The sequence below is a fragment of the Protobothrops mucrosquamatus genome, unplaced genomic scaffold (genome assembly GCF_001527695.2).
Source record: "Protobothrops mucrosquamatus isolate PMUCROS unplaced genomic scaffold, P.Mucros_1.0 scaffold318, whole genome shotgun sequence".
Lineage (NCBI taxonomy): Eukaryota > Metazoa > Chordata > Lepidosauria > Squamata > Viperidae > Protobothrops > Protobothrops mucrosquamatus.
In genome coordinates, this window is record NW_015386657.1 from 239046 (window position 1) to 253561 (window position 14516).

The window sequence follows — 14516 nt, forward strand, 5'->3', positions numbered from 1 at the left end:
CAAGGAGAGAAGCAATCTAGAACTAAGGAGAAACTTCCTGACAGTGAGAACAATTAACCAGTGGAACAACCTGCCTCCAGAAGCGGTGAATGCTCCAACACTGGAAGTTTTTAAGAAGAGACTGGACAGCCATTTGTCCGAAATGGTATAGGGTTTCCTGCCTGAGCAGGGGGTTGGACTAGATGACCTTCAAGGTCCCCTCCAACTTTACTATTATTATTATTATTATTATTATTATTATTATTATTATTATTATTATTAAATTCAAATTCCCTGATTGTCTATTTTTCCTGCTCCCTCTCCCTTTTGACACAATTAGTTTAAAGAAAAATGCAAATTGGAAGTTTAAAGCAATCGCTAGCATGATTTAAACTATCCAAATAATGAAACTGTTGTTTGGTTATGTGCCATCGAGTCATTGTTAACTCTTAGCAGCTACATACACTTTCTCCATGATGATCTGTCCCAATCTCATCCTTCAGTTTTCTGACAGTGCATTCATGGTCCTTAACTAGTCCTTTTTTTCTCTTTCTTTCCACTTTTACCAGGATTAGAGCCTTCTCTACAGAACTCAATCTTCGTATAATGGGCCAGAAGTAGGGCAATTTGAGCCTGGCCATTTGTGCCTCAAGTGAAAACTCTGGATAGGTTTGTCTGATGAGGATCCATTTGTTTGTTTTCCAGAGTTCAAAAGTACGAAGCAAACCCAGCAGGACATTTTTTGAGGGAGGAGGAATGCCAGTACTCAACTCTTTTAATTAAAGAATCAAAGCAAAGTTTATCCGATAGCCATCCTTTACTGAGGTGAATATTTTTAATGGAGTGTTATATAGTCAGTTTCCTAATCTGCATATTAGTTTAAGGAAATGAGTTTTGCAAAATTCTATTTGATCCCTAATTTTTATGTCTCATAGCATACCCTTATTTTAATAGACTAATAAAATGGACCTGTCCAGACCTGCTCTAGATACAATACTATGGTATTATGTCTTTGATAGTACTGAATAATAGGCTGTTTTATTCTTAACAGTTATAGGACTAAAGGTTAGAAACGTCTTTGGCTGTAACATTTTGAAATCATAATGTATAAATTGTGACAAAAAAGATAAATGCTACAGTCCAATGCAAAGTTAAGCATGCTTTGCATCACTGATCTTATTTCCGCAAGAATACTGAATTCTGTGCTATTTTGTTCAGGTACAAAACTGAATACCATTAATATTATCTTCGAAATTAGTTGACATTCCTGTAATTGCAAGGTATTTTTATTTTTTTAAAAAATGCAGACAATATAAAAAATATTTATAGAACCAAATGGTTTATTCGGAACAATTATTTATTTTTTATTTAGCTTTATCAACTTTGCTAAGCAATAATATATTCCTAACTTATTCAATCTTTGATTTATTTATTTATTTAAATCTGACTTGCTTAAGAAGGTTTCTTCTTAGCAGATGTAAAAATATTTCTTGATTGCCAATAGTTGTTTTTTTTATCAAAAGAAGAAAATTAATATTTTCCTCCAAAGGTGGACTTGAACTGCAATAGGAAATGGGAAAAATGTACACATTTTGGTTCCAAAAGTAGCAGATGTCCCTTTTATCCCAAATTCTGCCACTAATTGCTACTGAAGTCTTTGTTTTGGTTAGCTACCTATGAATATTCAGCACCAAGGTTCTGAGCAATGCAATATATCATGTCTTCAATCTGGCTACATCCAATTTATTAAGTGTATTTTTCATATGCACTGATGCAATATTCATAGAATAAAATTACTCTTCTTTTACATTCTGAACTATTAATTAATGGCCATGCTGATGTTCACCAGCAGACCTGCCTCATCCATTTTTTTTAGCTGTCCCTTCCTTCTGAAATAAGTTAATTTGTTGGCTTCAGACATCATGTACTTCTATTGGTGAAATTTTCATTCAATTTAGTTGTAATTGAATGCTAACTGAAAGATATCTGGAAGGCAGGAGTTGAAGGAAAGCTGATGTTTTTGGCTATAGAACAAAACTGTATCCATCTTGTTGCAACCCAGGTAGCTACTTGGCCTAATCTCTGTGCACACAGTGGACTTTTGTCTTCCTTTCCCTTCCCCTCCCCCAACTTTAACACCACATGTAATAAACAAAAAATTGCTTCCAAGAGTACAGAATTTCAAAAGTAATCTGACATGCTGTGTTGGAAGTCCTGCTATTCAGGAAAAATAAGTTCAAATCTCTATTGAGTGTGGAGAGATAATGGTGTGTTTCTTTAGCACTCTAATCACTACCAAAAATAACATCATTATAATAGCTCTGACTAATTTTGATCCTTCAATATGATTTTAATGGCTTAGCATTCTTCTGCAATTCTCTTTTCTATTCCTTAAAATAGGAATGGAGAATTTTATTTTGCCACTAAAATAGGTTCAGCTTCTGTTGAACATGTCACTGGTTGAATACCTGAAGTGGGCAGGATTAGCTACATTCTGAAGTTAATTCAGCAGAAGCTCCAAATTCTAGAAAGCTGAGAGCACATTGAGGTGGTATTCTTCTGAGACTTCTTTCTTTTATCCACTAATGGTTTTGTGGGTTTAGTTTCAGGAAAGGAGTGGCTAACATTTAATGTACTTCAGGGCATTTTGGTATGCAACTGACAGTGTTATCACAAGAAAACAGTATCAGCACTGCCATCTTTAAGACTTCATTCTTTTTTTAATAGCAATTTAATTAAACATCACAGTTATAATAGGCTAATTACGATTACAAAAAAGCCTAAAAGAATAAGAAAAAGTACAGAGAAAAAAATAGAAAAATAGAAAAGAACTAACACTATAATAAAGAAAAAAGAAAGAAATACATAGTGCAATTACTGCCCCCTTAATCACAACAAGTATAAACAATTTTTGCCCCTTTAACCTTCTCTTAAAATACTACAAATGATCTTTTCTTCCAATATCCTTTTCCTCTCTATAAACAAATCTTTAAAGTCTCATCATTCAGTCCTGGCCAGCAAAAGTGCATTAAGAATTACCAGAGATAAGACCTATTTTAACCTTGATCAAATAAATCACCTTTATATTCCTTCCTTTTACTTTTAACAATCGTAGTCCTTAATCCCCTCAAATGAAATCCTAGACCTTGATTTCATTTTGTCTTTGTCCCTTCTCACAGAATTCTTCAAAACTTTAACAAACCTCTATAGTAATTTCAGCATGGGAAAGTTATCCAGGCCATTCTTTTGGTTTGCTATTTGTACATTCCTTTGAATTATTAAAACATCAGCCATGTTCATTTGTATGTCCTGTGTAGCATCTTTTTCCATATCATTCTTGTAGCATGTCATTTTTAAATTCACTTTCATATCAGTCTCACTCTTAAAATTAATTTCTGGATCCACTGGTCACAAATATCTTCCAATATGAAAGTATTTTGTTCCATTCTGCAAATGTGTTCTCCTTTAATGGTAATATTTAGTTCCTTCTGGTTCCTTCTAATGTTCAACCTTCAAAGTTCAATCCTGCATTTTTTTTAAAAAAATAAATAAAAAACAACAGCATTTTCCCATAGGAATGGTTGTTATAATTAATATCAAAGTCTTATTTCAATTTCATCTGGACCCTTAGTTTATTTTTAACTTTTTAAAATCAATGTTTTAATCACTCTATTTCTGTTTATTAAAAATGAATTTTAAGTCCATAAATCTGTATTAAAAACCTGTGTGCCTAAGGATTGAAGGAAACTCACCAAATATCTGTCTCTTCAAAGATTCCTCATATCTGAAAAAAATTAACAAGAAGTGGAAACACAGTCCCCATTAAGATTCTAACCATGTTTTGGGTGGAAATGGTGTTCTATTGAGCCCCAGAGCTCTAAACCTTCTGGAGACAGTGGTCATCTGGATTCCGCTTTAGAATCCCTTGTCTGGAGCACTTGTGGGTAATCCCCAGTTTCAAAGAGGTGCTTTGTTCACCAGTTCTTAATTTTGTCATAGTTGTCAGCTCTGCTTTTAGCAAAGTCATCTTCAGTTTTCCATTTCTTCCCCAGAAGTGCCCCTACTTCTGAGTGTGCTTATAGCTGGAGGCTATAAACTGAAATTAGTATAAAGTTTGAAAGCCTTTCCACACTTGGATAATAACAGTCTTGAATCGTATGCAGCTGTTCATAGTATTTGGGCACCCCTGTCAGCTGTGTTTCTCAGATAGCTCTGCTCAAAGAGGCAGTGAAAATGTGAGTATTTCAGCTATTTATGGCGTTATCAGAAGGTTATGGAAGCTAGAGATTTCTTGAAGTCTTTATTCTTCCCAGTTATGACAAGAATTCTTTTCTCCCTTTTACTACAATAGAGCCAGGTTTGCATCAAAATTGAAATGGACAAATGCATTAACTTTTATCAATTTTTATCCTTTTGTAATTCCGTAAAGCTCTATTTTTCTTAGTTTTTCATTTGTGTGACCTATCAAGTTTGATACGTCTACTTGGAAGTGGTTTTTAAAGTTCAAACACTGAAAATGATGCCCATTTCTCTGGCATAAACCTTTACATAATGTTATCTGATAAGCTCAGTTCTTGCAAAAGTTTCTATAGCAGAATACATTTACTTTTATGAATACATGGATGTTTATGCAAAATGCTTTACATTTTTCTAATGTAATTGGCAAAAAATAGCAAATAGTTAAGTTCCCTTTTCATATCAGTTTGAAAATGCAAATTTAAATATATTTGCATTCTAATGCAAACCTAACCTATTTTTTCCCCATTTCTGATTGTAACCATACAAGTTTCAGATGATGCTCTGTACCAAGTGTGGTACATTTAGGAATTCAGTCGTTAACAGAATTTTCATCACCTGGATGATGAGAAATACCAGACATTAGGCCTTTTCTGAAGATTTGACTTAGTTTTTCTGATTGGGATTTTTGAACCATCTTCTTTCTATCTCTGATCAGTAATGCAAAAATCAAGTTCATTATTGTACACAACTTTAATTTGGATGATGTGACATAGCACAATGCTGAAATGCGAACATCAAAATGATGCTGTATTATTTTACAGCTACAACAGTAGAAGTGGAGGATAATGAGCACAGGCAGGAGTAGGTCCACAATGTAGGACATAGCAATGAATGGCTGGCATTTAAATAAAAAAAAAACAAAGGAGGCAGCATAAAGAAACTGAAAAGTAGGAGAGTAATGTACAAAAGCAACTCAATTCTTAAGGTGTAACTTAAGATAGAGAAGGAAGAAAGAACTCTAAAAAGTGTTGTGATGCAAAAGCTTTTCCATTGAAATTGAAAGGAGGAATGTAAACTGACATCTCCATGAGTTAACATAGGGATTGTCCTGTTTCTGAGTGTATTTAAATACAAGAAAAGAAATTACCTCTTGATTTATAGTTAGCATAAAGTGTGAAACAGGACTTATTCTGCAATAAGTATATATTATATGATCAAGGATATACATTAAAATATGTAGCACAATATATTGGGAAGCTTTTAAACACAACTTAGTTAACCCAGAATATTATCATTTTTATTTATTATCAAAATAGACAATAAGCCATATGTAAAAAGGGAGTACAAGAAAAAGATTAAATGAAAAGCATAAAATAAGGAATATAATATCATGCTCTGCATCACCCCTACAATTTACCCCAATCAGACCCACATATGTAGATCACAACTGAACTATTTTAGTCAAACGATGGTGTTATATGTGTTCTGATCTCACATGAAATAAGTTGTTTTAGTATAAGGGTCCCAACAGTTTGTTTATCTAATGTTTGATCCAAGATACCGGTCTCTTTCTTTTTTATACTTATTTCTTATAACATAACATAACATAACATAACATAACATAACATAACATAACATAACAAACATAACATAACATAACATAACATAACATAACATAACATAACATAACATAACATAACATAACATAACATAATTAAAAGGAACTGATGCAAATAAAATAGTTTATTTTGGTCTGGTGTAGGAGATGGTGCTTTCATTTCTTTCTTTTTTAAAACTAATTAATTTGGAGTCCACATTTCTTTACAAATAAGTTCTTCATACTTCTTGAGAGCTATTAGTACTTGCAAACATGCATTAGAAACTTACAAAACCAGAACTTATGTCCACAAAGCGTATTACTCATCACATCATCTAGGATTGTTGGATTGGAAAAAGCACACAGACAGAATATAGCCCATAAGCACCTGGTTGATTTGAAAAGGGAAGATAAGAAATGTCACAAACCCATTCTGATTATTAAACTATCTATCTGTGGCTTTCTTTAGATAAACATAGTAACTCAATTTGACCATGGTTAATTTGAATGTTTGAGAAAACACCACTTAAGCCGGGCAGCTGCTTAATGGTGCTAATAAATCCTGTAAAATGAGAACGCCATCAGCTGCAGATGGTTCAACAGAGTTTGAGGCTTTGATTGTTTTCTTCTTGTGAAGATGATGTTTGCATGATTGGGGGAATTTTAGTAAGAGGAAAGAATAAACTGATTTTGTCTGATCCCAGGGATATAATCCTGTGCTGCTGTTGAATATTTTTAGCAACCACAAACAAGTTTGATTTGGAATTTGTTTCTGTCTCGGGACAGACACATTGTTCTGCCCCAACTACTTTTCCACATAGGATGTTTTTCTGTTCCCTCCAGAGAAGTCCTGCAAATGAATGTAAAAAGATCTTGACTGACATATTCAATTAAGTGAATCAACTTGTGTGCCTAGTCTAATTAAAAAAAATGTTCATTTGATATCAGATTTCCTTTAATTAATTAACAGATTTTTATTACTGGGAAATACTGTTTTTGTTCACTTACTGTGATGCAGAGAGGGGCAAAAGAACAAATCAGAAGATATATCTTTGACAGAATAGGATTTAGGAAATGGTTTCAGTTAATAGTATCAAGGGATAAACTTGAACCTAAACAGTGAAAGAGAATAAATTAAGGACTTGCAGCCTAGTCCCAAAGAAAACTGAGCATCCTTGTATATTGTTCAGATCATTGAACTTTGCAAAATAGCTTAAAGCTTACTGTACTTTGTTTAAGAAGCTCTAGAAATATAAAATTATAAAGGCTTAGCTCAGGGGTAGGCAACCTTGGCTCTTTTATGACTCGTGGACTTCAACTCCCAGAATTCCTGAGCTACTGGGCCGCATGAGTGGCTGTCTGTCTGTATGTGCATGCACATATCCCTACTCGTGCGAGTGTCACTGTGAGTTTGTGGGTGTTCGCAGCCCCACTCATGCAAGCATCATGGGAGCTCGTGGTCCCACTCACATGAGCAACAGGTGTTCATGTGCGCACATCTGCATGCATTTACCCCTCCCACAAAACCATCCCTTCTTCCCCCCTCTCCCCCCACTCCGACTGCCAAACTGAGAAGGTTGGGGAACTCTGCTCTAGATTAATAAAACACAATAAAATATAAATGTTAAAAAGATCTATGTTCAAATACCAATATCTAGGCCATTTAACCATTGAAGAGCAACATCATTTATATTAAAAAAATCAGTTACTGGACTGGTATACATCCTGGTTACAATGTGTTATACAGTTTGATGTGGGACCCCACAGACACAATGGGGGGAGGATACTATGCCCCGTTTATACAAGGACTCTCGGCAGACACAGTGTGAGGTGCAATTCCTATTTTTATTTTTGTTTTTGATGAGATTTGTAACAATGGAGCATTTTTATGTATTTTACTTTTGATCAGTTTATTAACTTTTATGTTGCCTGATTTCAAAATGACATTTTTGCTGTTAAAATGCAAGAAGACATAGAAAAATTGTAAAATACCTAAGCCCAGTGAGTGCTGGAAAAGAGTGAAATATGCGCATCTTCCATAAACTGTGTCTCCCCAACATACACACCTAAATACATGCAGACAAAGGTATCCAATATGTGACAGAGACTATAGCAATAGCAATAGCACTTAGACTTATATCACTTCATAGTGCTTTACAGCTCTCTCTAAGCGGTTTGCAGAGTCAGCTTATTGCCCCCAATAATCTGGGTCCTCATTTTACCGACTTCACTGAGTCAACCTTGAGCCGGTCAGAATTGAACTCCTGGCAGTCAGCAGAATTAGCCTGTAGTACTGCATTCTAAACACTGCACCACCACAGCTGTATACTGTTATTTCATCTACATACAGACATATTAAAGGAATCCATTATCCCATCTGATTCTTTCAATTTGTACTTCTTTTCATCTTCTCCCCCTTTTCCAGCATTCTCATCATTTTATCACCCTCTCCTCTTTTCATCACTGAGTAAAATTAGAAATATCATTTTTTTTATGGAAGGTTTTATCTCTTTGAGTTAATCTTGACTTCTGATGACTGCCTGGACAAATCCCTGCAATTTTCTTGGCAAGATTTTTTAGACATGGCTTGCCTTCGCCTCCTTTGTAGGACTGAGAGAAAGTCACTGGCCTAAGGTCACCCAACCGGCTTTGTATGTAAGACAGGATTAGAACTCATGGTCTCCCAGTTTCTATTCTTATTTTTTAAACTAATGGAAAGTGTGGATGATCTTGGGAGATGAGGAAAATAAATGCTGTCTAGGAATCAACCAGACAAGTGGTTCACTGGCTTAACAATGAAAGAAATTTAGGAAGAATCCACTCTGATGGACCAAGCTGTTAAAAGTGGGAGTGGGAAGTTTGTACTTTCAGACTTGCAAGATACTGTTGATGTAGTCTTAAAGCAAAGTATAATTAATTCAGCTAGTCACGTTTCCTGTCTAGTTTATCTAGGAGGCCTGATGCTAGCTTTCACAAGAAGTACTATACTAATGTTATTAATGGGTAGAGTAGGGTTAAGGTAGTAGCAATGCTCAACTAATCTTTTTCACCATTTATCACCTGTAGTAGAGAGGATAAACCTTCGTTCTCCATATCTTACAGTGTTTTGCTAAACTAACCTGACTTTGGATAGATGGCAGATGCTAAACTATCAACAATCACATCCAATAAACTGCCTGCAAACTCTTGTTGCATTTGTTATAGACATGACAGAATAACAGTTTAGAAACCAGATAGAGACTTTATGGCAATGGGAAGAAAGAAAGTGAATGATATACTCTAGATTGGGTGGAGACAATTAACATGCTTAAAGCCCATCTAAATTAGCTATGTATGTAGTTTCAAGAGCTTAGACTCCTCTTGTGAGGGTTGTTTTCTCTTTGCAGGTGTCCTCTCTTTGAAGGCTACTCAGTTCAAGTCAGGTTGAAATAATGTGAACCAGATATGTCTATAGAGGGATGAAAAAAATTAAGGTGGTGTAAATTAACATGCAGCACACATGAAAAATGCTGGGGCTTCAGTTGCATACCATCTTGGCTTTTCTGACCCTTCTTTGCAGACTTCCCATAAGAAAAGAGAGAGAGCTTGAAGTTACCTATTAATAGTTACAGTCACATTTTAAAAGCAGCCTATGCTGCACACTTGGTTACAATCCTCACTCCTCCAGAGATCTACTATATTTCCATTTAAATTGTAGTTATTATTACAATTTAAATAGTAAATATGCATTATGTATACAAATATAGTAGGAAATAAAAATACAATTTTTAATGCAAACTGATATCCTCTTTATTGGGGTGAGTAATACTGTATAGTTCCTTATTTGGGATGCTGTTTAAGTAGCTGTCCTAATCCTTGAACATGCACAAATAGCAGTGGTTGTTTAGAGTTTAATGAAAATAAGTAGATCTTGTCTTTTCTCTCTCTCACTATTTGCTGACTGAAAAAGTACGCATACTTGGGGGATAAGCCTCAGAGCCTGTATCATTGCTTGAACAATTAAATATAACCTAATGAAGTGTTTTAGTGAATGTAATTTTATGTTTATTTGATATAGTTCCATGCCTGTAATTTATTTCCTCTTCTTTCTAAACAAATATTAGTTTAGTTTAAGTAGTCCCTATGCATTTCTGCTTAATCAGAGTTCTTGCAGCCACAAATCCCTTTGCATGCTTGGAAACACATTATTCTCAATTATAATGCAGAGGAGGAGACAATATCAATTGGAATTTCAAAAGGCAGGTACAAACAGGTGAACTGTGCATCTGATAGTTGTGATTGCCCCCAAACCTCCACCTTCTTAACTGTAAACAAGTTTATGACCTGATGGAGTTATTTTGCCTTTTAGAGTCCAAATGCCCCAAAACCGGCCCCTCCCTGCCACCCCCCCACCCCTGCCCTGCCACCCCTGCCTGCTTCACCCCAGCTCTGCCCCCACCCGCAGGGCCATCCACCACCTCTACGGCCTGCCACAGATCACCCAGGCAGCCCAGCAGTGCTATGGCAGCCATGTCTTCCACCCCCACCCCGCAGCATCAACTGCGCACGACAGGGCGCAAGGGCGGAGTCATGTCCCTGCTGCCGGCTACCATGTCCTTGGCTGCACTGCTTCGTGTGGGCCATGCTCGAGGGTGACTCTCCTCTGGGGGGGCTGCTGGTGAGGAGGGGGCCGTGGGGGGAGGCGGGGCTGGGGCGATGGTGCGTGTGCTCACGGAGAGGGCTCTGAGTGCCGCCTCTGGCACCCATGCCATAGGTTCGCCACCACTGACTTAGAGGATGAAAGTATAAAATATAAAGTCTCCCTGAAGTCCAAGTGCAGCTTCTGGTGATTATATAGACCATGTCAGTTTCTAGGCAGCAATTTAGAAGTGGTTCACCATTGCCTGCTGTCTAGATTTTTTTTTTTTTAAAAAAAGTTCCACATCTAGTCTCTCATTCTGGAATTCTTTTATACTTTCATCCAAACATAACTCAATTCAAATATGTTTCACTTTTTGAAGTTTGGCTGAGTGCTGCTACCTCTTAGGTTGGAAGGAGACGTGGTGAGGCTCAAATAATCTCTGCTAGCAGGAATTTCCTTTTGCATATTCCTGCAGCAAGGATTTTGACTTCAATGATCTGCTGAAAGTGAGTTGCTGAAGTGTGCCATTCAAGCAGAACTCCTTGTTGGCCTCATTATCCCAGTAGAGGTTCCAAGGAAGGGGAGGAAGAATTTTGACACAAAGTTACATAGTGAATAGTATTTTCATATCTTTAACTTGAAGGCACAAATGGAAGATTAAAAAGATTTTAATTGCTCCATTTTCTTGCACAGGTAGTCCTCGATTTACAACAGTTCATTTAGTGACCATTCGAAGGTGCAACAGCATGGAAAAAAATGATTTATGACCATTTTTCACACTTATGACTGTTGTAGCATCCCCATGATCACATGTTTTATATTCAGATGCTTGATAACTGACTCACATTTATGACAGTTGCAGTGTCCTGGGGTCATATGATCCCCTTTTGTGATCTTCTGACAAGCAAAGTCAATGGGAAAACCAGATTCACTTAACCGTGTTACTAATTTAAGAACTGCAGTGATTCACTTAAAAAATCTGGTAAGAAAAGTTGTAAAATGGGGCAAAATTCACTTAGCAAATTTCTCACTTAACAATATAGATTTTAGGCTCAATTGTGGTTGTAAGTTGAGGACTACCTGTTCTTTGTTTACCTAGAAATTAGTAGAGTTTCAATCAGCCTAATGTTGGTTTATAATCATTTGGGGCACTTAGAATGGTACTATAAGCCAGTAGCTATTGAGAAGAACTATATGAGAGATTCATATCTTGATTAGTACAATCTCTTGATTAGTACAATCTCAGTATCTTTTGGAACTGAATTACACTGAATCTCCAATTCAAATGACACATTTTTAAAGAAGATTTAGTATATTAGTTAAATTGATCCAATTGATATCGAGGCTAGAATCAATGTATTTAAAATCTGTAACATTTTGAGGGGTACAAAACCTAGTGTACTTTTCTTTTACAAAAATAGAATGAAGGGGAAGAACAACTTAAAGTATATTTGGGCAAATCTTAATTTTTTTTTTTAGATATTTGTTGCAGGATAAGCATTGTAATGAGATTGCCTTTGAATGGTATTTTGAAATCATAAGGACATAATCTATATCTGTAGATTATTACAAGGAGTGAAAACAATAACATTACATTTGTATTAAGTGATTTGATTTATTAATGGATTATGGACCATCAGTTCATGATTTACTTTGAGTACAAAAATATTTTTTCCCATGACTATATCTCTTTTTTTCAAGTTGACCAACAGTGCACTCATCATCACTGTAACAGAGTCCATTCTCTTCTTCTCTTTCCTTTTATCTTTCTGAATATTGGGGCAAAAATTAATCTCCATTTAACATCTGTGTCCATTCAAGCATTTGGTTTTGACTGAAACTCTGCTTACTTTGAGTCAAAACTATTATAAAAGCTGTGTTCACACTAAGATATATTTTAATTTAATTAATATTTGATGCCTAATCAATAATTATGTGCATGCATAAAGCTAAACACAGTGACTGGGTCTAAACATCATACTAAACCATAGTCATACAAACTACATTAGAGCTTAGCAATAGATTTCAACCTGGATGAGTGCTCTCAGCAATTATAATGTTCCTAGGCTGTATAGCTTCATCAATGTTTCATACTGAGGTGATGTCCATCTCCACTAGCAAAGTTTTGATCCAATTCCAAAATGGTTGCAATTTGGATCTGACTTTAATGTGTATGAGTATTTTTTAAGGAGTATGAAGGCCAGTATGTTTCAAGGTGTATTCACAATGGACTGTAGTTTGGGCATCAGACTGGGTAAAGGAAATAAAATAACACCCATAGCATGTATTGTCACAAATCAATTGAATATTAGGCATTAATTAAGCATGTATTCTAAAATCTTATATTCCAAAGCAGAACAGTTGTGAAATTGTTCATACCAAACATGAAGTCAAAAGCACGGTCAGAGTCTAATATAGCAATCAGAAAATAGGAAGAGGATTTCTGGTTTGTGTCACGGCGAGACAGACACAGGAAGGCAGGGCTCTGCCTTCCCTGCCCGATTTCGCCGTGCTTGGGGCCCTAAAAGGGCCTAAAGTCGCCTCGAAGGGGCGATAAAGAAGGAGGGGTGCCTCGTTGATCATGGAGAGATGGCGGTCTTTCTATTTGATCTGAGGAAAGCCCTCCAAACCAGCAGGGGAAAGACTGGCTACATTCTTGTGGCCAGCCATTAGCCACTGACAACCGACGAAGAAAAGCACCATTTAGCAGATCGTAAACAGCATGTTTGGAACTGGGTGAGAATAGTGATCCTTTCTTTACTATTCTACAACTGAATTTTCTGGGAAAGGCTCCCAAGCTAAAAACTTCCAAACATGAGAAGGAAGGGGATTGTAACCCCACCCTTCCAGAGGATCGGAAACATTGTTTTAATTTCTTTTATGGGGGACAGAAATATATAATACTGAAGTGGAAGAAACATAAAGCTACAGTTTTGATGAATTTGAGAACTGAGATAACTGTTAAGATTTTCTCTTTAGAAAAAAACCATTGAGATGAAATATGAGAAATCAACTCTTTGTCTTAAGAGTGGAAAATGGATTTTGAATGACATTTAGTGGTGGATTTGAGTATAGCACTACAGCTAGCTTCCTTTCTCCAGCACTTGAGATGGAGAATCCACTATTGGGTAGTAGACTGTATTCCTGCCCAATCAGATCAAGTCAGCCAAAGTTGCCACGCCCGTCCTGGACCGTTGATCTCCAGTCTTTGACTTGATCTTGCCCAGGACAGACGTTGCAAGTTTGGCTCTAGGCAGGTACAGTCATTGGTGGATTTTCCATTCCCTTTCCCAGTTTTCAAATTTTAATCAGTGCTTGCACTCAATTTGGAACTTCCTCCTCTCCCCTCTAAAAAATCCCTGTAGGTATTTCTAAGAGAGACTAACGGCCGTTAGTCTCATCTCTGCTTATTTAGTTTCAGGATTGGGCCTTGCAGCGAATCAGACGGGGTTTTTATTCTCCCGACAGGAGGCCAACGGCTGTTAGTCTCCAAATACCACAAGCCTAACGGAGCTTGCGGCTGCGGCTCCGTAGGCTGATTGAACGAGCGGAGAAAGGCCCCGGGGGAAGGTTTTTTTCCATTGCTCGGCTCAGTCTGTTTTCGCCTGGTAGGAGGCCAACGGCCGTTGGTCTCCAGATACACAGGCCTCACGGAGCTTGCGGCTGCGGCTCCGTAGACTCGGGCGTGTATCTCAATTCGGGGAGGGGGGGGAGAAGCCCCTGGATTACCTTTAACACTGTTTTCCTTCGCGGAGCTGTGGCTGCAGCCCTCGTGGCCCGGTTGTTCTTGGCCTTCTTGCCCTTCTCGTTTGATCGAAAAATCGGAGGTGCGCGCGCGCTTTCAGCCTCCGCTACAATCGGCGAGGCCAGCTAATCGGAGGATAGGAAAACAGTTTATTTGCTCCGTTCCTCGTTTTATCGATTGCTTGTGTGCGGAGGCTCCAGGGAGTGCGGGGGGGGGGAAATAATTTCCCCAGCCCTGCCTGTGTCGGGGAAGCGCCATTTTGAGCCTCGTGGTCCTTGGCTCGGCTGCGGCAGCCATTTTGAGACCGCAGTTTGCTCAGCTGCAATTGAATTAAT

At 37.2% G+C, this 14516-nt stretch overlaps 1 protein-coding gene across 1 annotated transcript in view; it reads left to right on the top strand.

Moving 5' to 3' along the window:
* LOC107286727 (cAMP-specific 3',5'-cyclic phosphodiesterase 4D) overlaps nucleotides 1-2838 on the top strand; it is a 169305-nt gene extending 166467 nt beyond the window's left edge. Inside the window, exon 4 of the mRNA XM_015815140.1 lies at nucleotides 685-2838. Within this exon, the coding sequence (XP_015670626.1) occupies nucleotides 685-808 (124 nt within the window). The 3' untranslated portion in view covers nucleotides 809-2838. The remainder of the gene's footprint in view (nucleotides 1-684) is intronic.
* The last annotated feature ends 11678 nt before the right edge of the window (nucleotides 2839-14516 follow it).